This window comes from Alligator mississippiensis, chromosome 1 (assembly GCF_030867095.1).
Source record: "Alligator mississippiensis isolate rAllMis1 chromosome 1, rAllMis1, whole genome shotgun sequence".
Taxonomy (NCBI): Eukaryota; Metazoa; Chordata; order Crocodylia; family Alligatoridae; genus Alligator; species Alligator mississippiensis.
This window is the reverse complement of record NC_081824.1, coordinates 411,229,348-411,255,291: the sequence shown is the minus strand read 5'-3', so window position 1 is coordinate 411,255,291 and position 25,944 is coordinate 411,229,348. Positions and strand designations below refer to the sequence as shown.

At 43.8% G+C, this 25,944-nt stretch overlaps 1 protein-coding gene across 2 annotated transcripts; it reads right to left on the bottom strand.

Moving 5' to 3' along the window:
- Positions 1–25,944, bottom strand: SLC25A30 (solute carrier family 25 member 30). Of its 2 annotated transcripts, none has more exons than XM_019500519.2 (10): positions 25,869–25,944; positions 21,016–21,093; positions 12,446–12,593; positions 11,980–12,074; positions 11,603–11,688; positions 10,239–10,334; positions 5,783–5,907; positions 5,125–5,263; positions 4,073–4,153; positions 1–3,142 (listed from the first exon to the last, which is right to left on the bottom strand). In XM_019500519.2, the coding sequence occupies exons 2-10, from the start codon at positions 21,077–21,079 to the stop codon at positions 3,101–3,103; spliced, it is 876 nt and encodes a 291-aa protein (XP_019356064.1). In that variant the 5' UTR covers positions 21,080–21,093; positions 25,869–25,944; the 3' UTR covers positions 1–3,100. The 2 variants fall into 2 exon arrangements, with proteins under 2 accessions (XP_019356064.1, XP_019356063.1); XM_019500518.2 differs by having other exon boundaries at positions 25,817–25,906.

Below are 25,944 nucleotides of genomic sequence, written 5' to 3'. Positions count from 1 at the left end.
TTTTTCCACAAGCGTTTTATTGTACTGCAACAAATACACTGTCCCATTCAAATAGGACATCAAAAGTAACTGAAAGAATAAAACCTTAAGAAAGGCACTTTTTCCTCTCACATTCCATGTCAATAAATAACCTCACTAGCACAAGAAACTATTAAGGCTGAAAAGTGGGCTGAATAATACATGTTCAGTATTCCACATAACATGACAACATGAACCCGAAATGATGCAATGCTGATCTTCCTACAATGATCTTTTTGCACGGAAGACGACAACTGATTTGGTTATTTACTTAAACATTTGCACATACCCTTCAGAAGGATGAGCTGCCCTATTAAGTGCATATATGCCTCTTGCCAGCTGAGTGCATACCATTTGAAGTTAGTGCACTTGCATATACACGTCCACAAATGTAAGTTCAGCACAAAGAACTAGGGTAGCTTGATCATCCTGCATATCAGGCATGATCATTTGGGGGTTTATTTCCAGACATTCCAGAAGAAGTCAAGTAGACCATTCCTGCAGGGAGCTCAGGTTCTACATTTTGCTGACATTCCGTCAGTGCTAAAAATGTGTAAGCGAAGTACAATTACAGCAGTGATAAACATTTAACTTTGCTTTAAAAGTTAAGTATGGAATTCTATACTTTTAAAAGAGACATTTCTTTTAATATAAGCTGCTTAAGAACAGCTGACATTGCTTGCAAATATATATATATATATATATATATATTTTAATGGCCTCACATAATTCAAGACTGAAGCCAATTGTTCCAATATTCAACACAGATTCTCACTGTGAAAAACTGTAAACACTCTCTTCTTTAAAGCATGACAGAACTGTGGTCCCAAAACCTTTGCTGAATGTGAAATCATGGTATAGAAAAGGTTTAGAACCACTAATTATGGTATTCTTCCTTACCACGAGGGCCTTCTTAATATTTAAAATTAGTATCTAGATTTCAATATTCCCACAGGAATCTCCTGCAATCAGATATCAATTTTGGATTATTAGTACTGGGAGGTCCAACATTTTCTTAGTACCCCACACATTCATAGAGATCCATTTTCAGACCTGGAAACAGGTCATCTTAAGCCAGATCTCCTACAACAGATTCTTTACTCTTAATTTACTGAATTAGCCCATATTTCCACAATATTTAAGGTACACCATTTTGGCTTAGCTAAATGAATTACAGCGCCCAGCTTATAGCAACAGCATTTTCTGCTTACTAAACGTATACCTAAGCAACCCGCAACTATCCCTAGGTTTCATTCGTAATACAGAATTTGCAAGTAATTATCCCTCCTCAATTTAGGGATAATGTTCTTTACTCGTGTTCAATCTGAAGACAGCATACATAGGGTTAACAACACTTTAAATACATACACACATACAAATTTTGTTTTTTTTTCATTTGGTACAAAAATATTTTAGAAAGATGTGTATGTGTACGAATAGCAGTAAAGAAAAACTATTAGTGCACATGAGCAGAACTTGCACCGTAGTTTTACCTTAAATATTCAAAAATACTTTCAAAAACAACATCATCCTAACTCTGGATGTTCTCAAAAGAAAAGTGCCTTGTGCATTTAAAAAAAATGTCTACTTTGTGCTTTCAGACTTAGCCACTTTAACAATGAACTAGTAAGAGTGAAATCCACAATCAAACAATTGCTTTAAGTGGAATGTATGATTAAGCACCTATTGTGATGACTGGTTCCAGATGAGATATCCACACACTATGAGTAACTGCACATAAATGACCCAACACTACCATCTTCTGGAGGCACAGAAGAGGCATTTCTCACTCTTGCACTTCACCACTCCCTGTTTATGACTAAACACACTGAAGAGTCTCTTCAGGAATCTGAACACAGATTGTGTTTAGTTTGACAGCACTGGTTGCCTGTTTGAAGGCAATGGTAAACACCCTACCTAGAAATCAACTCCCACTGTCTTGAATATTATGTTTGTGTAACAACAACTTTGACCTATTTTGCTGAATGAAAGCAGTGAAGAGCAGAATTTTCCTGTAATTCTCGTTTATGAAGGTGGCATTTACATTAAGTTGTCTTTTGAGTCTATGCTCTCCATACACTGGCACCTGCGTTTCCTCACTTGTCCAACTGTGGCATGCATCCTTCCAGTGACACATGAAGCCATGACTGCTTGAAGCAATCACTCCTTTCACACAGTGGAACAAGGGTGAAAAAAAATGAATTCCCTCAGCAAAGTAAGCAGAAAGGGAACTAAAGACTGACTTCTCAGATTAAAATTTACCAAATAATTTCTGCAAAAATCCCCCATATTATAGGCTAACGACACATCTTAAAAAAAGCCAGAATTCCCTTAAACCACACAGAATTGTGACAAATCCTAGCAACAAGGTTTTGTTTTTTTTAATTAAATCTTGTTACTCCCAAAATAGGCAGAAGGTTTTCAACCCAGAAGCACATTTAGCTTTTGACAAAGTATTTTGCAACATTTAAGTCCCCTAACAAGTATACTTTGAAAGTATATTTGGTTTGTGTCAGTTTACAGAGAATACAACTCACTATAGCCTGAATTACTAGGAAAAATGTCCTTTCACCATGAAACATCTGAACTAAGAAGCATCCAAAATTTCAAAAGAAGTTGCAATCAGCCATTTATGACCATATTACTACCTCCAGTTCAGGAAGAAGACCAAAGAGCTTGGTACTTCCAAAACCTATACCTACCTCTGGAGAAGCATTGTTGTAGCTATTTTCCTATTGTCCAGAAGTGCAATGTAAGCAGCCAGAAAAGCTTTTACATGTATGAGTTGTCATGCATTTTATGTCCTAGAGCATTTGTGTCTCTTGTAGAGGAATTCTATCAAGTTTAGTTTCAATCTCAAGAGCTGGTGGTTGGGTTCTAGCATATTAGTTAAGTAACATTACAGCATCCACCATTTTTTGAGAACTTTTTGGACAGTCCAACATTATGATGATCCACTTGCTTTTTCCCATCAACATGTTAGGTGCCTGATGCAAGCAAACACTAAAGAGCATTTTTTAAATTGCCCTAAGTTCAAATGCCAAAGAAGCGCAGTTTGATGCAACAGACAATCTAGCATCTGTCAGAAATCCAATTTCTTCAGCTGTTCATATGTCACAAAGAACTGGAGCAACTAGTCAAGGAAGATGAATAATTAGTATTTTCTGTTAAAAATATTTGTTATGAATAATGTCTTTTGCATTAAATTGATTTTAAATATATAAAGCTTTGATCTGCAATTCTGCCCTCAAATATTGTACAAAGTAGTGAACTGTCACTCCCTCTAGCAGCTGCTACAATGTTCTCTGGCACCCAGGGCACAGAACAAGGAAAATTTGCTTCAGAGCATGCTGGCCTCACCCCTAAGCTCTTCTCTTCACATGATCAAGCACTTCTCCAATTTTGTCTCAAGCATTTTGGATATTCAACTAATGAAAGGCTAGAAGCCACACTGGGAGAGAGACTCTTGGACCCTTGTGCCTCTTAACCTTTCACTGGAAGCAACTATATTGCTATATAAATGTTGTTTGTAAAAAGAAAAGAGAAAAGTAGAACTGCCTCTTCATAAAGAATTCATTAGTCAACTATTAGAGCAGAAGGAAAAACAGATGGCTAATGGTATACTGTGTAAGTCGTACAGCAGAGTAGAAAGAGACGTGTGAAAAGATGTTATGACCATCTGTAGTTCCATTAATTCAGGAAACTGCCACAGTTATATTGCATAATTTCCAAAACTGCTGATTGACCTGGTCACTTATATATAAACTAAATCCCAATCCAGTAAAACATACAAATAGGAAATCGAAGGCTAAAGAGAATGAAAGTGCTTAAAACAGATGAGACAAACCATATTAAAACTTCACCTTGCATTTAGAATCTTAGAGAACATGAATGCATGCCAATATTACTCCCGTTAGAAAAATACAGTCAAACACACCAGAATGTTATATGAAGCACATTTCACTAGTCCACCATATCTCCTATGAAGGCCCACTATTCACCAAAAAAGATGCAAAAAAAAAATATTTTTGAACATTGTTGAAAAAAAGGATACAATAATATTCCAAGGACCAAGTCTTAACCAATTTGGCCAGAATCCTTTATATAAAGCAAAAAAGCCTTCATTCTTCCATGTCTGGAAAATAAATGCTATATTAATGAGAATCTAGAATGGCAATACAAAGCCCTTCCACTGAATGAGATGTCTAAGAGTTAATCTTTTACATGTTGAGTTCTGCCATACAGTGCTCCTCCAACAAGACTGGTCATGTTGCAGATTAGGGCATCCAGTTTGGAAGGCAGGGACAAAGTCCATCTCCCATGAAAGGGTGCCCATCCAATCCAAACCAAAAGACATTGGATTTCACTCCTCAAAATCTTCCAGGGGAAACTGATATTTTTTAATCTTACTCCACATAGCCAGCTCTTTGCTGATACCAAAGAAATGTTTTTTGGTAATCAAAAAGTTTAAAGTTCCAGCTGTCAGACTAGACAGAGACCCCACTGTAACTCTGCCTGCTCTCTACTACATAAACAAACTGCCCTACACTTGCTTAGCAACATTTCTGAAAGTTCATATATTTTAAATTTTAATGCCCTGCAACTGAAAACAGCAAAAGCTAAATCAAAGTAAAGCAACAGATAATATCAAAAACATGAAAAAATGAAAAGCTAGTCAAAAAGGAAAAAAAAAATCTGCCCATTCAGAAACTCCACCCATCCCCTTGTTTTTGAAATTTGAAAAAAGTTAAGCTGCTTTTACAGCAACAGTTTAATTTCTACCTGGACTCCAAGAGACCAGATAATATGGACACCAACGCCAGTCTTTTTCATCTCAGGCATTTTTAAAGGCAGATATCTTAAGTGCATCTCCATGCTCGTTGTCAAGAAAACTGTACACACTGTTCTCAACTAAAAATGGCCCCTCACTTTTGGCCCATTATTTCTCCTGCTTGGCCATCCCCTGCACAAACAAAATCTTAAATACTTGTTTGCATTACGGGGAGATATTGGTATATTCTTACAACTGGGAAAGATGCAAGTTTTCCCATGCAGTGCTGGGAACCCAGTTAGCATATAACTGTTTACTATGCAAATGATACGTACTTGTAACAAGCAATCCAAAGTGCCCTTGTAGCCTGATTGTGTCCCATTTTTCAGGCTTCTCTGATTCATCATGCGTGTTCTCACAACATCAATTGGATTTGATGCAAGGGCTCCAGCTAACCCACAGGTGAAGCTTGATCTAATGAAAGCCAATTTCATATACAATTTTATTATAAAACCCCCGAAGTTTTTACAGTATATAAACACACCCAATGGAACAAAAATGTTTATAACATTCTAGCTAGAAATTGTGTCTGTGTTCCTATTAACAAACTATTATTTTTCCACACCCCAAAGTAAAGTAAGTGTGGTGGAGGTGGGGAAGGAGCAAAAGCAACAAAACACACACGTAACACAGGTTAAGACCAGGTACGCATACAGGTTAAAGACTGGATGGTGGTACACATTTAAATGGGTTATTTTTAAGTTAGCAGATACATTTTATTTTGAGCCTTCCAAACAACCCCAATTTCAAACCAATATCTGCAAAAGCAAAAGTGTTTCTAAGACATATGAGCCGTCAAACATCAAGGGATAAATCCCACAGCAATGCATGGGGATTTAGCCATTCACCTGCCACTAACATCAACTTTAATCATATGCAATTTACTCTCTGTGAAATGCTTTGAAACATCTATCCTTCTACCTGCAAACTTACAGGAAGTGAGTATACACAGTATCTCCCATGAATCCAGACGTGATTATATGCTTCTTGGCAAGATCGTAAACCGGCAGCTCCACTCCAACAACAATAGCAGCTCTCTGAGCTGTTAGAGACACCCCCTGGCAAAACAAGAATTGTTCATTTTTTAAATATTTTTAATACATCATTTGTGCCTCATCCAAAACAACTCAGACATCACATTTGAGATGCAGAGCACCTGATTCCCCCAAACTAGTCATTTTCTTGACTCAAGCAAATGAGTTATCTTTAAATAAAGATTTAAAGATAGGCAGCATGGGGTTTCAATAGGTGGGGAAAAGCAGTGCTTATGAAAGATTCCAGAAGACAGACTAAAGTTAATTCAGAAAAGCAGGATTTCTGATAATCTTTTATTTGTCCAACTGTATAGTTGGGAGAAGTGTTAGACAAGGTTTCAGGTACAAAGTGCCCTTCCTCAGATCCGAGGAGCAGGTACGGCCTAAGCTAAATACCAGGTAAAGCAGTAACTTGTGTAAAGAAAGTAATCACTTAAAAGGACTGAAGGAGGGAGAGGTTATCTGAAGTAGCTTCAAAATATTCTGAAGTTACTTCTGATAATTTCTACTGGCTTTTAGTTTACAACCCTCCTCCACTCCTTTAAGTGACGGTTTTCATTTACATATGGGGCTAAATACAAGTCACTATTTTATCTAGCATTTAGCTTAGGCGGTAGCTGCTTAGGCTGTAGCTCTCCTGAACCATCATGGCTATGATGCATTGATTCACAAAGCAGTTTCAGCAGGAAATAGCAATACAAATTTCTCCACATGGCCTCAATCAACATCTTTCAACCTTGACCTAAAGCTGGTGTTCTGTTGATAGCTTGCTGGTCATATGGTGCTGACTCATCTTACTATCAACTGTAAGAAACTGAAGAGATGAGTGAAAAACTAAATGGAAAGCAATGATATTTTTTCAGAGATAAACATCAACAAAGAAATACTCATGTATTTTCAACTGAGTTGAAGATAATTACTTTTCCACACATCCAATTTCTGTAGAAACATTCTCTGATCACAAATGGCATGGGAGGTGGTGCACACTGTGACGATGTCAAAACCCCTCATCTAGAAGGTTCACATATAGGGGAGGAAAGGTACTCTTTCCTGACACACATTTTTCAGTGTCAAGTGTGGTTAATTGTTAAAAAAAAAGTGTAAAGCACAAGAATGCTGAAGATGTACAGAGCATGAATTGTTTTACAAGGGACTTCCAAATTACTGATACATAATTCCCCACACACTATGGAAGGTGTAATTCCAACGTGAGAAAAAGAGAAACAGGCCTGTCCACTCTGCACCCACCAATGGGGGCTCCAAACGGAGCAGGCGGGTGGGGTCATGAAGACTGGTCAGGGTCCCCATGGGTAGGGCATGCTTGGCCAGGCAGATGTGATGGGGCCGCAGGCAGGCAGCAAGCAGCGTCTGGAAGCGCGACAGGTTGACAGGACCAGGATCGCAGGGCGGTTTCCTGCCCATGGAACTGTGACAGTTGTATAAGGAGCAGATTACAGCTGTGCCCCAGCCCCACACCGTCACCACCCTGCAATCCCAGCTCCTGGATGCTGTTCCCCACCTGGCCACAGCCCCATCCCCCCTGCCCATGAGGGTCCCAGCCAAGGTTCTCTCTAAGGTGCATGTGCGCACGGCTGCACACAAATAAAAAAGTGTGGCCATGCACAGCCTTTTCAAGGCCATGCACCAGGAGAGGCTGGAGCGGGAGCCTGGTATGGGCTCCACCGGCTCCAGGGAAGCGCTCCGCTCCCCAGCATCAGGGCCGGGGAGTGGAGCACTTCCCTGGAGCTGGCAGAGCCCGCGCCAGCCCCCCCGTCCCAGCCTCCATCCCTGCCTTGCCTCACCTCAGGGAGGAGCCACTGCCTGCCCCAGTGTGGTTCCGCTGGCTCTAGGACACTGCTCCGCTCCCCAGCATGGCTTCAGGGAGCAAGGAGGCATGTGGCATCAGGGCCAGGGAGCGAAGCAGTGTCCCGGAGCCGCCGGAGCCTCACTGGGGCAGGCAGCGGCTCCTCCCCGAGGAGAGGCAAGGCAGAGGGGCCTGGCGCGGGCTCTGCCAGCTCCAGGGAAATGCTCCGCTCCCCGGCCCTGATGTGGGGGAGTGGAGCACTTCTCCGGAGCTGGGGAGCCCGTGCCAGGCTCCGGCCCCAGCCCCCTTCAGTAAGTGTCCCACGCCAGGCTGAGGCGGCGTGCTCACAGACCGAGGCAGCACACTTACGGACCACTGATCCTTAGAGGGAACACTGGTCCCAGCTGGTATCCATGGAGACCCTGCCCACCCGCCCACTCTGTCTGGTGCCCCCGTCAGTCAGTCCAGGGTGGACGGGCCAGGTCCAATGGCAGCAGACATTAGCAGTGGCAGCCGAAAACACCTGCTGCTGTAGGGGCTGCTGGGAAGTGGAGTCCAGCCACTGCGCCACCCTAGCCCCACCAAGCACCCAGAAGCAGTGGGACTAGCCACACATACCCTGGCCCAGGCTACATGCCATGGCTGGGCCAGGCAGGGCCAAAGGACCCACCACAGGCTGGACAGAATCCCTTGGCACACCAGATCCGACCCACAGGCCATACTTTGCCTACCCCTGTCTTAGACCCATGCCTCATTAACTGGATCAGAAGAAACTAACCACGAGCAAGCTTCACCACCTTCCTAGATTCATTTTGAACCAGAAAACTATAAAACCTGAAAGGCACAATAGCCAGTTACTAATCCCCAAAGCTATCTAGTCTCTGCTTCCATAAACATTTGTCTAATGGTACAAATTTCCAACACAAGATCAATTCAACAATAACAGCTCTGGTCTGAAACAGACCTATACTATATTAAAGGTCCCTTTCAGTTTTACAGTTGACAAATAACGATACATACACATACCCTTAAATAGGAAGCTTCTTAATTAAATTAACCTCAGGCTGCAACATTACAGAGTTCATGGAAGAGTTATATTCCCCATGACTTCTTTTAAGAAAATTAAGTTTTTACATGGAGAGGAGTTGCATTTTTTGTCAACAACTAAAAATAAATTGGGCTATAAATCAAGGTAATGTAAGTACAAGCACTTAAGACAGAAGAATCCCATGCACCATTACAGGCCTGAGACCAACCGACTAAGCAGCAGCTCTGCAAGAAAGGACCTGGGGGTTAAAGTGGTCAATAAGCTGGATATGAGCCAAGTGTGCCCATGTTGCCAAGAAGGCTAACAGCATACTGGGCTGCATTGGTAGGAGCATTGCCAGAAGATAGAGGGAAATAATTCTTCCCCTCTATTTTGCACTGGTGAGGCCACATCTGGAGTACTATGTCCAGTTTTGGACCCCCTCCCTCTACAGAAAGGATGTGGACACGTTGAAGAGAGTCCAGTGGAGGGCAACAAAAATGGTGAGGGGGCTGGGGGACATGACTTATGAGGAGAGGCTGAGGAAACTGGGCTTATTTAGTCTGGAGAAGAGAAGACTGAGGGGGGATTTGATAGCAGCCATCAACTAACTGAAGGGGGGGGGTTCCAAAGAGGATGGAGCTAAACTGTTCTCAGTGGTGGCAGATGACAGAACAAAGAGCAATGGTCTCAAGTTGCAGCAAGGGAAGTTTTGGTTAAGTATTAGGAAAACTCTCTCACTAGGATTGTGGTAAATGAGTAAGCTTTAAATTGACAAGTTAAGAGACTGGTTCTGTCACTGCCTTCCTCTGTTATCCAGGGAAAGCAATTGAAGCCTCAGTAGTAGAAGGGTGCATCTACACAGACATTAACTGCACAGTTGACTAATTAGCTGTGTAGTAAGTGTCTCAGCATCTGCATGTGCATCCCTACAGGCTGGAGTAAACTAATTTATTCCACAACAGGATAGTACTTGTAAATACAAGCTCTATCCTGCTGTAGAATGAAAAACTCCACAGCAGCACATGTAGAAGCTGGAGGGGCTGGCTGGGGTATGAGGGTACTTTAGTGCATGGGCTGCCTGCTGATTACCCCCTCAATGAAGCTCCCTCATGCCCCAGCTAGCCCCTCTTCAGCACGCTAAACTGGGGGAAGCTGCCCTAGGCTGGCAGGCTGTCCCCCAAAACCCCCTGCCAGCTGAGGATACTCCACCTGAGCTCCACGTGCAGCTGAACAAACTGTGGAGCTTATTGCTCTGCAGTTAATTCAGGAACCATAACTGCACGTGTAGACACACCCAAACTCTCCCTTTCTTATCTTCTTGGAGTGTTATCTCCATATCAGATGCTACACTCATTAGTACTTCAAAATCTTTGAATGGATTGTATTTGCAAAATTAGCTACATCATTGTCCAATATTTTGACTGGAGAGATTGTATTTGCATTCCTTCAAAGTACGCATACTTGCAAGTAATTCAAGAACTAACAGCACAAAAGATGTAGTGTAATACTTTATGAACTTGCCTTCCACAGTCCTCTAGTGCCTTCTTTTCGGTAGATGCGTATAAAGTTGCCCAACATTCCTCCTTGAATCACACTGCCTTGGGCCTGCATTCTAATCTAAGGATTATTTGCAAACCAAAAAACAAGAACTTGTTAGTTTTCGACTACTAAAATACGAACCATGTAATAATTAAACTGAAATGTTGTAATAATAAAAAAAATTAACCATTTTCAAAATATGACATGCTCCTATTAATGAAACTAACAAACTAGCTACATCATGACTATATCAGATGCCTACAGATATGTATCAGCTATCTTTCAAGTTTAATGGCTATATATGGAAAACCATATTTAGACTCGTACACAGTGTAGCTCTTAGTAACTATGAGTGACTGCTATTTTTATACTGGTACATTAAAACATATATCAGATTGACAGAAGGGTTCTGCATGATGTCCTTTCTTACTGGAACATCTCAAAGTGGAAGGTCAATGTGATCAGGTTTTCATCTGGGAGAAATTATGTCCTGTGACCTTGTGGATTTCTGAAGAATAAACTTGATTTGTGTTGTTTAGAAACAGCCAAATGGAGTATTTACACCTGATTTTAGAAGATAATCAAGTATGCATACTTATCAGACTGGGATGAAGGCTTATTTTCTTGTCAGTTTGTAGTTCTTTATGAAATGCAAAGTTGTAAGCAATTTGCTTCTTTCAACAGTATTTGGGGGAAAGTAGGAAGTACTTGTGCTTCCTTAAATTACAAGCATGTAGAAAGTATATTTTTCTGAATTCTTAATATTTTCAATTATTGCAAAGTGACAGAAGCAGCCAAGTGATCTCAAGCTACAATCTTAAGTCAAACAGTGTCAAGCTTTTTTTTTTTTTTTTTTTAAATACTTGGAAGGGCACCACCAAGAATAATTAAAAAACCCCATGGATGCTACAGAAGTGCACTGATGATTTCACTAGGTGATACACCCTGCTCAATTCATTAATGGATATGCTGAAACACTGTTTCAAGGGGACAAGAGACTGCCAAACCTTCCACGAAAGCATGAGATCCTGACCTACAGATTTTTAACCTGTGCTGAACCTTTTGTAATGGTTCATAGGATCCTTCCCAATCCAGACATGGCTGCATTTTCCATGGGCCTTGTATACCTTTAGAATCCTTTTTAGCAACATTCATTTCAAAGTGAATGCTTTTAGATGGCCAACAGCCTTAGACAGAAATGCTAGGAATTGATCTTCCCATGGGAAACTCTTTAAATTTCTAGTTGAGTAACATGCAAAACAACAACAAGAATAACATCTACAGAATATAGCAAAGGACAAAACAACTTATGCTAAGAATCTATACATGATATAAAACATGCTTACCTTCAAAATATCTGTAGGATTGGCAATAGATGATGAGATCACTCCCGAAAGAACACCACATAAAACATTTATCAGCAGGGTTTCATCTGTTACAAAGAGGAGGAAGGTAGGGAGAAAAACAAACAGTTGCATGCTGTTATAATGTAAGAAGGCATCTAGTGCAAGACTTCAGTGAAAGAGGCAGCTGGCAATAAGTGTTTCAATTCTAGAGCAGATATTTTTATTTTCCCAGGGGGGTTAATTTGTAGAATTTTGGTTTGAGGAACAATTTTCAAAGAGAGAAAGAATTAAAGCTGATACAATAAAATATATCACATGGCTGAAATTGAAATATAAACAAGAACAGAGTGATAAGCAGAAGCTGAAAACCCACTCACCTTCTGGTCGCTCAACAAATATTCTTTTCAAGCTTTGGTAAGTTCCTATTTTTATGGTTCCATATGAAGCCTGGCGTAGCATTGCAGGGGCAATCCTGTAAAAACAGCAATAGTGGCTATGCTGCCTCAAGTTTTATAAAAATCAGGCAATGCTTTAACCAAGATTTTACAGTGGGATAGACTGAACTCAAGATGTGCACAAGAAGCACATTTAAATAAACAAACTTCACCATTTTAGACCAAGTGAAAGGTTTTCAATGAAGGAAACATGGAAGCATAAGAATAAAGATTGGCCATATCACTCGTTAATAAGTCCTGAGAAAACCATGGCTAATTCAAATGACTTCCTTAATGAACACCAGTATTGATTTAATCCCAATACCATTGGTTAGTTATTAATTTGCATCCGTGAATTCCAGAAAGCATCTACTGCAAACTAATTATATGAAACATAGCCTATTTTTACCCAGAATACAATGCTTTCAATCCTTCTTCTCTGCATATCCTCACTAGTGCATGCACCATTCCTCGGTAACGAATTTCTTTGTATTTGGCATCAGTAGTTTGGCCCTGGACCTGGAGACGTGTTTTGGTCAGATCAATTGGAAAAGTACCTTAAAATGAGAAGAAATCTATTAGTTTAAATAAATGCCCATCAAGACAGAGCAGGTGTATACAAGACTAAAACGTGACAGTGCAGACTACATTTTATAAACCCAACGGGTAAAAAAAACCAAACCGTGTAGACATCCAAATATGCATACCTATAGGAGATAAAACCCAGATGTACAGCAGAAAATAACTGTATCATCGAAGAAGTTAGTGTTAGCTGGCCCAGCTTCCTACAGTGCCCTTTCACACTGCACTTTTCCCCTTCAAACCATATCCTCATACAGCACAGATGCTTCCAGCCTCAAGCTCCTCACCCTGATCAATATACAATGCCAACAGGTCCTTGTGATGTACATGATCAACCAACACATCCCCTTCAGCTGCATAAATGCCCACCTAGGCAAGTTGATTCACTAAAATCACTGAAGAGAGATCAGTGATGACTGTATTTTACAGAGCTTTAATGTGTCTGGCATACTTTCAGGAGGTGTCCAGCTATTGCAGGGAGGATGAAAAAGGGGAAGAGAAACAAGTTATATACATTGAACAGTACCCTCACGTGTCATGGTGGTGAGCGAATTCAAAGTCTGGCTGCCCAGCGCATTGTCCTGAATGCCAAGTGGCACTTCAGACTAATGTAGGGATTTGAAGGTAAAAGAAGCTCCTAAAAGGAGCTGCTCTCTCATCCCCTAATCAAACAGAAGGTTGGAATGCTGACACCTACACGCTGCTGAGCTTCAAGGGATTGCAGGAGTTCCCCACAAGCAGTCTTTCCTGCCCAGAGCAGAGGGGCTGGACCCGATGATCTCACGAGGTCCCTTCCAGCCCTAAACTTCTGTGAATTTGTGTGAATCTGTGAACCCCTTTTAAGTTGGTAAAGGGCCAGCTACCAGAAAATGCTGGGTTGAGAAACAAGGGCCAAAGCACTACCTCTATGCATAAAGGCCTGGAGGATAGGAACTCAAGTATCAGCTTCTGTATCTCTTGCTCAAGCCCATACCCCTATGGAACCACTCCAGTGTCTCCTTTGCCACAACCATTCTTTCCCTGGTTGCTGCAGAGTTCCTTCTGAACTGCTTCTGCACAATCCTCCCAGCCTCCGCAATACCCCCTGTACACAAGATCCATGAAAGTTCTGGTAGAAACCCATATATGAATGCCATTCCTCTGTGCCTCTTGCCCTCTTCTCTCCAAGGAGGCTACCAACTCCCCCACTATCTGGTCCTTGGTCTTCTGCCTCTGATACTTCCTGCTCAGTGAACACTGGGTGGCTGCCAACACTTGTAACTTTGAAACTCCAGAAGCAATACAGTTGCCATATACAGAAGGTAGGAAACAAAACATGGGGCCACAGTTCTATCCTTAGCTTTGGAAAGAAATCCCTAATCACTAACTTCTAGGATGCCATTACTGGAGCCCCTTTCTAGACTATGGCAATAGCAGGTATTATGGCCCAATGGCTCCTGCTCTTTGTCACCTGAGGATGACAATGGTGGGTCACATGCAAATGACAAGTGCTTTCCATTGTCTGGGATGTGTGCAACTTGCTGGGGTGCAGCCACCATGCAGCACCTATAGTTTAATACTCATGAGTCATTTTTTCCATTTCCTAGACCATCCAGATATGGGAAGACATGGACACTGATCCATGAGACACACGGGAAGAAGGAGCAGTTTGCAAAAGCCAGGAGGTTCCTACTAAATATACACTGCTGTTCACAGGTGCCTGCAGAGGCCCCAAGGCAGTGGCTGAGAGACAGCCACCTATTCTGAAACAAAGGAAATGTCATCCACCTCAGAATGTGAAGTCCTGGCTGCAGTATTAGCTTCCTTCTACGTTTCACCTTTATTTCCCCAGGCAGATGAGCTACATGCAGGTCTTCCTAGTTATCAATGTCAATCTTCAGCAATTGCCAGGCAAGCTGTTTGTGGTACCAGATTTAAAACTGGAATGAAGAAGTGAAGAAGTGTTCTACTGGGTGTGCGGGCCAGGAGCGATCTGTGGCCCGTTTTGCGCACACGGGCTGTGGCCAGCAGCCCGGGCATGCAAAATGGGCCGCGGATCGCTCCCGGCCCGCACATGGTGACAAGGATGGGATCAGGAGAAGACACGTTAGAGCTAGAATTGGTTAAGAACTGCCCTTGGCGCGATAACCAACGCCAAGTGAAAAGCTTTGAAGAACTGGAGGCGCATATCGCTTACCACCAGGCGGGCGGAACAGGTGAGAGATTTGTCAGCGGACGCCTGTCGCTGAAGGGAGAAGAGGGAGTCTCCGAAGACGGAGCCCCGAGAGAGAAGGAAGTGTATTTGCTCCCCGTGGTGTTTGGGTGTATAATGAGGGACAAGTGGGTCCTGTTCAGGCCCCTCGATACTGTGTCCCTTGCCAGAGTCAACCCGGCGGGCGAAGTGAACCCGACCCTCACCCGGGAGCGTGCCCGACGCCTACGATATGCTCGGGAGAGTGAAGAACCGGTGCCAATCGGCCGGTTCTCCCCTTTCATGGTGGCGTCTAGATTACGGGGTCGCGAGCTTCCATCCGAGCTCCGCGAAGATCTGGAGACGGAGGAACGCGCCGCAGATGAGAGGGTGGCCCCGCGGTACGACAAGGGGGGGACAGTTAAGTGCAACTTTTCGTACGATCACTAATTTAATGCACCAGAATTTAACTTTAAAAACCCAGCTGCAGATGGCTATTCAAGCGGTCAAAGAAACGGCTGAGAGAAGGGAGCCTGAAACGCCAGCCCAAGATGGCGCCGAGCAAGAGGAAGACCGCATGGAAGAACCGGAAAAGAAGGGTGGAGCTTCGAAAGAACCCGCGAGAGTTCGGTCAGCAACTCCGCCCATCGACGCAGCGTTGTCTCCGGCAACCCCGCCTAGCGACGCAGCGACGCCTCTACCGACCACGCCTTCCTGTCGACGGAGAGAGTCAAGCGGAGGAGTGCATCCACCCCTCCTGCCTGAAGCAGCAACAGCAGCAGTAACTCCCGCGGCAGCAGTTCAGCCTATAACAACAACTCCCGAAAGAGCAGCTTTCCCTACAACAACGACTGGTCGAGTTACCACTGCTTACTATGCTCGCACTGGAACTGAGTTACAAGATTTATGTAGAGCATCAAGAATCCAGCCTGAAGAGACTCTAGCTGTATGGTTGGGACGTTTGGTCATGGAACTTGGATCCGACCTGCTGAACCAGGAAGAAGCAAGCTTCCTAGTTAGACAAGCTTCATGGAGTAGAGGACATGTCACTGACACTGACATGATAGCGGTCAACGTTCACTGGCCTATTCCACTGCCAGCGCTTGTTGCAGGACTGATTAGTCAAAAAGCCCACGTATGGCATGAAGGACGGCCAGAACATACCAGCACAGAGCATCTCATGCTAGCAATCACTGGAGTCTCGTACTGTGCCTGGAACCCCAGAGCATGTGCGCTGGGACTGACATCACTTCAGCGAATAAGACCATGGCCTCACCATCATCTACGAGATCCTGGAACCGTTGCAGTAACCATTCACAGCTTAGACAGTTGCCTCGAGATTTATGGGCGAAAAAACATCGTCGTCCTCCGGATTCTGCTCAACCCAATGGTGAACCAACCTGTAAGCAATCTCCTTCGTCAGTTGTCATGACTGCGTATCCTGATGGAGCCAAGATTATCTCTTGATCGGGACCGTCGACACCCGATCGAACTTCAAGGCACCAAACATCGTGAATCCGATCTTCCATCACTGCCACCGAGAACCCCAGAAAAGCGATACATGTTTGGATTTCTCCTACAGCATTCTGGACTCAATAAGCGGCTGCTTCGGATTTTAGGGGACGCAGGTAAATGGCAACTGGCCTATGAGTTAGGTTTCCGTTATTTAGAGGAACCAGATGATGGCTCCTCAACGATTTCATCCAATTGAGACTATAAAGAGAAGATGGTTTAGAGAACTAGTAAAGTTCCATGAAAATTTTGTAAATTTGTTGAAGATGCGTTCATTTTTTTATTTATTTTTTTGATAATTTTGTTTACAGATCCGGAATTCAGAGCGCGTAGCAAAAAGAAGCCCTGAGAGGGATAACATCATCGGAAGAAGTGAGGGCCTGACGTACGACTTCGCCATAACGCCCCCTGAAGCCCTGATCGTGTAGTTTTGTTATGAATCTGATTATGTGTTTGTGCTGATTGCTGTTTGTTGATTATTATGTAACCCAATCCCAGGACAGCGAATTTTATGTTTGTTCGTTTGCTTATCTGTTCGTTTGAAGACTCACGACAAAGCTCTAGATCACTAGAATGATAAGTGTATAGCATAATTTAGCTATGCCTTCAGCAAGGGGGGGGATGTCACAACCCAAAGTTGTGATTTTGTGTTTTGTGTGTGCTTCGGCACTGCTAAATTATTTTCCCGCTAAATTGCAGCTTCTTTGCACGGTGGAGTTTTCTGCTGCACAGGAGAACCCCAGTACAAAGGAGAATTCCCGCCAACTTGTAGCTTTCTTTGCAGGGTGCATTTCTTTTTGCATCTAAGAAATGCTCGGTGCAAAGAGTTCCCGCCATTTGTATTGAAATTCGAGCCACATTATTGGTTCACATTAAATTATGCATACATGGCAGCTAGCGATTGACTTGCTAGCCGTATAAAGAGCTTGGGTGGTTTCTGCCCAAGTCGGAGTTCAAGAGAGAGAGAGAGAAAAACCTTCGCCTTGCGTGAAGATCTCTAAGCACTGCAGATCCTTACGGACCCAACGCATTTCTTAAAAGGCAACAGGGGCCTGGATCAGCCTCTGGCCTCTCTCCGTCGCCGATAGATTCCTAGACGTATCCCTCCCTGCGCGCAAAAAGAGACGGACCCACGGAGTTTTGACAACTCCGTAGGAGCTTGTCGTAATCCTCAAACGAGGATTTAATCGGAGCTGTGCCTGGAAAACTGTCCAGCCTACACCATGACCATCTTTGGTGTAAGTAAACAATCTTGAATCAACCACTAAGCATCCGTAACTAATTCTAGCTCGCCCCCGGTTTTCTCCGACCCCGCGTGCCCGGGCTGCTGGCCACAGCCCGCGTGCGCAAAAGGGCCGCGGATCACTCCCGGCCCGCACACTGGGCTCTACTGAAATAAAGTGAGAGCTACTTAAAGGAGTCTTTCTTTTCAGTTTTTTCTGTCAAGGATGAAAGCATCAAGTGCAAGACTTCAGTGCAAGTGGTGGGTCCCTATGCCTGCCATGTGGGACTTAGGTTGGGAACAGGAAAGGGGAAGGCCTCCTTTGGAAACACAAACTGATGTGGTTGCCTGAAGAACAAAAATAATCCTCAACTCCATCATCACTGACTGAGACATCTGGGGTAATGGCAGGGTGCCCTGCAGGGCTGGCCACTAGCCAGCTATGCATCATTTTAGCCCCAGCCATCTGCTGCAATCTGACCACAGCCAGGATCACCAAGGCCCTCATTAAACCAGGAACCAACTTGGGCTCCTGAGCATGAAACAGAACCTAGTTTCCCAGGAAACCTACAAACCCCTTCATCTTCACTCCACCTATGCTGCTGAGGTAATCTCATCAGCAAGGTTCCTGATTTTCTCCTATTAAGAAAAAAAATCCCCAATTTTCGGATTTAAAAAAAGTAACCCAAAATCCATTTTTCCGTGTTCCTGCTCATCAGGATCTAACCTAAAGTTCACCACAAAGCGTGATTCAACACTGGCATCATCTGCTGAAGTCAAGCCAGGCTCCTCACAGAGACACAGCTCAGTTGGTCCCCAAGCAGTGGCTGGCATTCCTTGTATCTTTATAGTGTAGTTTAAGGTCTTTAGCCTTTGCTCCACATTTCTGACCATTCCACTGAATTCTAGGGCCACCAGTCTCCCAGGGAGGAAGAGACAGAGAGACCCTATACCAGCGGTCCCTCAAATCGTGGAGCCTCTTTTGGTTGATCCTGGGCTGGATGCATGCACACATGCAGCTCCACTCCAGCCCAGCAGGTCAGTCTATGGGGGAGGGAAGGGGCAGAGGCCAGATGGAGGCCTCTCTGGTGAGGACAGACCAAGTGCGGCACACAGGAGATGGGGAAGGTGAGTGGGGCCCCAGCCAGGCTGGGTGGTGGGAGGACTGGAGCCGGGGTTGGTGGCGGCGGCGGCGGCAGCAGCAGCAGCACGTGAGGAGGGGGGATTCCTGCTGCTGGGCACACCCTGGCAGAGGCCCTGGGGGCACATGCCCCCACCCCATATGTGCATGGGATGGAGGCGGCTGTCACTGCCTGCTATGCCTCAAGCCCCACTGCAGCTGGCCATGTGTGGGAGTGGCTCAGCCCAGGCAGGACGCACATGGTGTCCAGCTGCTTCCAGGTCAGCTGCAGCGGGGCTCGGGGTGCAAAGCCCAGCCTGCGAGGGCAGCCGCCTCTGCCATGGACAGATGGGGGGACAGATGCCCAACACAGGGCAGCGCAGGAGGCTGCAGAAGCAGTGAGGGAGGTAATGGGGCCAGGGCAGGGGCAGGCCCTGCACAGCTGGGGCAGGCCCTGCACAGCTGGGGCAGGGTGCAGGATGGAGCTGCAAGTGGATTGTCCAGAGGGTGCAGGGCCGCCCCCCCATGGGCATGCACCCTGGGAGGGCATGGGGCGGCATGTGCCCCTGGATCTGCATGCAGGGGAAGGTGGGCTTAGAGGCTGTGCCAGGCTCTTCCCAGCTTGGGGGGGGGGGGGGGCGGGCGCCACACTGTGCTCAGGGCAGGTGGTGGGGGCACTGGGAGGCAGGGTTGGGGGGAGCTACAGTTAATTTTTATGTGGCTGCAGCGCCCCCACTTCAGCCCCGTTTCCAGCATTCTCGCCACCCAGCCTGAGCGCAACACAGCCCAACACCCCTGCCAGGAAGAGCCCAGCCCCAGCCAGCAGCAACCCACCCCACCCCACCCCACCCCACATGCAGATCCAGGGGCACATGTCCCCCATGCCCTTCCAGTGGTGCATGCTCCCCCTCCCCGCAGTCCCCAGATGAGCCACTCATGGTTCCGTCCCATATCCTGCCCCAGCAGGGCCTGTCCCTACCCCACTCCCTCCCTCAGGGCCACTGGGGGGGCTGGGGGCAGATCAAGGCCCCTGCAGTGAGGGAGGGAGTAGGGCTAGGGCTGGGGCCTTGACCTGCCCCAGCCCACCCATGGCCCTTCCCTCTCCCCCCCACCCCTTTTCCCACAGACTTACCTGCTGGGGAGGGAACTTGCCCCCAGCTAATGTTTTCTCCCTCCTCCTCTATCTGCTCCCCCCCTCAAATATACCTGCTGGGGGGAAGGGGGCACAGTAGATCTTGGTTTGCTTTTAAATTCCAAACGTGATCTCCTACTTATAAGGCAGTGGTCTCCAACCTTTTTATCAATATTTTCTACACAGAAAGCAATCTCATAAGTCTCTTGCACCAAGAATAAAAGATGGTAAGAAGCTGACCAGTGGCTGCTAGTGCTTCAAAACTAAAATTACCCAGGCTTGAGCAATTTCAAAAGCAAGGGCCTACATGACTGGATTCTACGTAGCTCCCCCTTAAAAACATTATAAATGCTCTATTTTCTGTGTGGCTAAACAGCCATAGACTCAGTTACTAGACAGAGAATTAACTGCAGGAAAAAAAAATGTGCTCATCTCACCACCTTTAGTGCAAGTGCCAAGTCATGTTTATTTCAAGGGAAAACTTATCTATTATGCTTTTATTGAATATTTCTAAAGCATGCAAAGACTGCTTCTTAAAATTTACAAATCCTCAAAACTAGAGTGGAATAGTTTCACTCTAAGGTTTTGCTCCCTATAATTTTAATCTGCTATTAGAGAGACTGTTACCACATTTTGTTAGCGCTCTGTTAGATGACTATAAATAACGACACAAGAATACTCTCATATCTGAAGTGGAAGCCATTTGCCAGTTGCTGGTTTTTTTTATATTTCTGCCACTGACAAAGAAAGCTTTGTTAAAAGCAGAACAGCCAATGCAACAGACTTAGACAGAAAGCTGAAATTGCCCATCATAGCCCATCACCTGATATTGAAAGCCAATATAATCAGTAGTGTGATAACTTCATTCCAGATATCAGTGTCAAACAAAAAAAGCCAGTACTCATGGCTCCCTACTATACACTAGTCTACATACCAGTATGGAATAGTTTAAATTCCTTCAGTTCTTTCTTTCTTTCACAAAATAAAAAAGACACCTCAATTTGTTTGTCATATGAAAGAACAATACTTGATCAAGAACTGGTTAGGTGTGTTCATTTTTAGCTGATTAAAATATATAGCCCTTCAAGTTTAAGTTTCATACTGTAAGCAATTTAAACATAGAATCAGAATAGATACTGTGATGTTTCAATATTTTGCAGGCAACATTAAATTTAAACATGTTGATAAGGAACCTTCTAAAGTGGCACCAGTTATATAAACAGTTTAGAATGGCTGCTTACCACATTCTGCAGTGATTGAAGCGAGACCTCCATAAACAAACGGCTTCCAGTTCAGCGCTGACATTCTTTCAATTCTTTCTGCAATAAAGGATAATGGCTTTTAACAAATCTTTTACAGATAACACTATAATTAACTCTTCATAAGAATATGGTTTTAACCTCTATTCCTCATCTTACTCCTGTAGTAAATAATAATACAACGGAACAAGAGACGTAGAAGATATCAACAATAGTATATTTAACCGACATAGTAATGTGTTAAACATTAGGAAGTGTGGCATGCTTCCAGCTGAACACTTCCCACCTAGCTCACATGCACTAAATCATTAAAAATGTACCTTCTGAAGACCATAAAGATAAATGTGATGTCTACCCAGTAACCAGAAACTCAAGTATAAATATTATCGTAGGGTTTCAATAAGGATATTCACCCAGTGTCAATGACTAGTACCTTGACGGTGAAAAGCTAAAGTAATTATCTGTCAGGGATAATTTCAGAAAGCAAAGAATGCAATATTGCCACAATGCAGTTAGATGGCATTATTAAAGTCAGAGGAGTGACATAAAAATCTAAACTTGTATAATTCTAGCTGAGCAAAAGTCTATGTTTTGGAATGCAGTCAAACTTTTAAATCATAATCATTGCACCCTTTTTGGGGGGGTAACAAAACACTCCTTGTTTCTACTGCATTTATACTCACCAAGTATGAAGAGACAGTGGCCTTCAGTTTCTCTAAAGATATTTTGTTTTACTGCTAACAGCAAATTAAATGTGTGCGCATCATCGGTTTATAATACACCCAAGTATGCAAGGCACTTCAAAGAAAATTATATTTAAGAAAAGCCTTCATTTTAAAGAACTTGCTTTCTTTCTTTTTTTTTTTTGTCAGGCAGCTCATGCCAATTGCAAGAAAGAGATTAAACACAGAGGACATGAAAATCTGAAGTCACCAAAGGATAACCTTTAGAAAGAAAAGTGTAATATGGCAAGGCAATTCCTGTAACAGTTCATACCATCAATGGCAATGTCTACTAAAAGGGCTGATATCAGAGTAGGAAAAGAAAACCCTGTAATGGAACCAGTTATGGAATTGCCCATCTATAATGGAATTCTTTTTCTAGCCCCAAGCAATTAGAAGCTGTTTTATGATCAAAAGACTCATATATTTTTACATGTTTCTCTTTTGTAACCATAAATGTGAATATTCACATTCTCTACACAACTCCCAATCTTTGTCCTTTATCCAGCTAAATCCTTGGATCCGGCAATAATTTTGTGCCAAAATGTTCTGCAGAATAATTACATTTCACATCCAAGATACTTCCTTTGGCCAATGTTGCATTTAGTCAATGATGCTGAAACAACCTCTTTGATCTTGTACTACAAAAAAGTTAGTAAGGCATTTTGCACTTCTCTAGCTGAAGAGGGAGCCAGAATACAAGAGTGCCAATATCTATGCAAAATACTCTATCCAACAAGCAAATCGACAAATAAATTTATCTTCTCAGTGCTTCTGTAGTTTTTAGAGAGAAAAATCAAGCTGAGCTGACGGTACAAGACACTAGTTTTCAAAAGGACTAATCCAGTTGTTCTCAATGTTTTTAGACTCATAACTTCCGCAGAACCCTCCCCTAGGAGATGTAAACCATTCCTGTGAGTGCTGTTTCCCATCCAGTCTTGCAACTGCCTCCTGGAGAAAAAAAAAAGGCACGTGGGGCAGTTTCACCTGGCTTCAGTAGCATTGCCAGTGCCATGGGACCCTAGAAAGGGTCTTGTGGCAGCCCAGTAGATAGCCACTGATCTAATCACCCACTTCTTGCTGCCCAATGACATTTAACTGTATACTAGAATCACAGATTTCTAATTATTTCAAGAAACATCTTATCTATCAAAGTAACCTTACGTTTTTAACATTGGCAAATTTTTAAAAGTCAAATTAGGTTGCTTATATTTTGTTCATTCAACCTAAACAATTAAAACCAACTCCATTTTGCTTTCCAATTGTTATGCAATGGCACGTGGCCACAATGCGTTGCCAGTGCTGCAGGAAAACAACAGAATTTTGGCTGTATCAAATTGTTGGTATTAGTTATACAAGATCCTTTTAGTGGACGTAAGAAGTGCGTGTGTACACGTACACACACACACACATATTATACTGTCAGGGCAAGGGCACTCTGACACTTCCCAATACGTTCCCATGACTAAAATAATACTTTTCATATTAGCTCTTTCCCAAGATGTAGCTTATAATTTTTCTGCATGCATATACAATACTGTTCTCCCTGGCTGCTGCTCATACCAATTTATTTATGTTTTCCAAATCCCTCAAATTATTTCTTCATCTTCCACCTCAAATCCAAGTTTTCTGTGTTCACTTTAAAGATCTGCACCTCTGCTCTCATTTCTTCCTACTCTTTGTCTTGCTCCCCACTTGAAGTCTATACCCCCATTCCTTTGTAGTCTCCCCCACTCAATTTTTTCTATCCTGCCTCTTCCTGTTAGAATTCTCCCTTCCCATGACAACATACAAAGCCCCCATCTTCCTTTAATTCAGAAAGCTAGTTGTGTCAACCCATTTAGTGGTTATATAATAGCAGTACTCGAACATTATTAGTGAGCAGTTCTAAAATAAGTCTACAATAAAGTATAATTGTACATCAAGTATAACTAGTAGTAATGAAACCCCTGAAGCAAAGGGCTTAGTAAAATTCACAAGAGATTAGGCACAAGATTAAGATATAACAATTTAATTTACACTAGCCAGAAAAAGTCTCCAGCATTACCTAACCTCATGATTTAGGTCATAAATTGATCACCTGTTACACAAGTATCAAACACACAGTCCAAGGGCCAGATGTGCCCTGTAGTCAGCATCATGGCATATCCACAGTCTAAGTGAGAGAAGAACATGCAAAAAACCACAAACTTGTCTTGTGAGAGTTTCACTAGATTACAGTCAATTAGTACAAACCACAGGTGGCCACTCATTTTCAGTTACTCTACCAATTGTTAATCTGTCTAAACTAAACTGAAATATATGACTCTTAAAAGTGTTTTCACAGCAGTCTGAACCAGTTTAAAATTCATATCCTAGTAACTGGTACAATTTTCTTGTGCGACCAAGAGCACTCACAGAAAAGATGGAAACAGGAAAAGAGGATGTGAAAAGACTGAAAAACCAAGCACAAATCAACATGGAACTAACTATATAATAATATATTAAAAAGTTGAGAGTGTATAATGAACTCAAAATAGACTACTCTTTTATCTGAGCCTGATTTGCACAAAATGAACTATTCCAACCAGGAGCTCTTACACCACTTTCAGCTGTCTTGTGAAATATGACTTTTCATTCCCACCTAGGAGCAATTTTACAATCTTTGCATTCTCCTATGCCTGGGGAAGGATGAGTGTGGCCAAAAGCTTGCAAATAAAGACTTTTATTTTTGCAAATATCTAGTTGGTCTAATAAAAGATATCACCCCTGCCATGAGTTCGGAGTCCTTTTGCCTATAGACCAATATATAAACCACACCCCTGAAATAATTAAGTCAATGCATAGGCCATATCCTACCTCTGTTTTCTGTGCAATGCACTTATTGATGGTCTGTTTTCAGTGAATGGGAGTTTGACCCCACCTATACGTCATAATTAAAAAATGGAATTTGCCCCTCCTCGCAGAACGTCCTTGGTGTCCGTAACAAATTTGGACAAATAATTCCTACATATCTCAATATTTCTTTACAGAAACTATTGGGGTTTACTACACAGGATGCACATGATGATAGGCCAAGTCTGAATGCAAGATACTCACTAGCTAAGCATAACATTTCCTGTCTGCACTATTTGCAGGAGACAACAGTCAATTAAAAAAAAAAAAAAAAAAATCAGCCAATTTGAGGTCACCAAGAAAACTCCCAGAAAACCAGGCTTTTTCTACAGCTTCTGATTTCATTCTCTTTTGTTCTGTTCGGGTTTCTTTTTGGTTGTTTTTTTCTTTTTTTCTTTTTTTTGGGGGGGGGCTGTGTTTGGGAGGGTTGGGTTTTTGGGGTTTTTTTGTTGTTGTTTTTTAATGCTAACCCATAGCTATCAAAGTTTGCTATTTTCAGGCTTCTTAAAAAAGTTCACCTGCAGACTGACACCAAGGTAAGGCAGATTCGGTCCGACAGCAAGAAGATTTTAAAAGGGGGAGGTGGGGAGGAGAATAATGTCACTTTGTTCTGGAAAATCACCCTAGCCCTAACCCAGGGGACAGGGGTGGCTTTTAAATGAGGACAAGAATAAAACACCAGCATTGGGGTTTATTAAATACCGGAGGCTGCGAGTGGGAGAGCAACAAGGGCAAACCCCCTTCACTCTCCCTTTCAGGCCCCTCCAATGAAAGCTGGATAGAAACCGGCTGCCCTCAGCTTCAAACACGAGCTCTGCAGCCGTGTGGCTCTTGCGATGTCTGGAGAGTCGCTGTCAATGGGCCGGCCCTGCCCGGCGGCGCGGCCTTCCCGCACGCGCTGCGCCATCGCCCGGCGACGCGCGTCACAAACGTAACGCGTGACCGGATCCCAACGAGACGCGCACCCGCCCGGCCCAGCTCCTGTCCGGCGCTCTGCACCGGGCCCTGCCGCCGGGCTGCCGCTGCAACACTGGCCCAGGCGGGCGGGCGGCCGCGTGGCCCTCAAGGGCCTTCCCTGCAGCGGCCGTGCGCGCCATTTCCAACCCCGCCCACGCCCACGCGCGCCCCGAGCGGGACGGAGACGAAGCTGCAGGGCAGGTCACGTGGGTGCCTCGCCCACCACATACCGAAGCTCCCCGCTGCGTCCCAGGCTGCCCCACGCAGCACACGAACCCTCACCTCACCCCGCCGCCAGCCCACGCGGTTCTGAGCCTGCAGCTCGCCGGGCCCACACCCTCCTGCCCCGCCCCTCCCC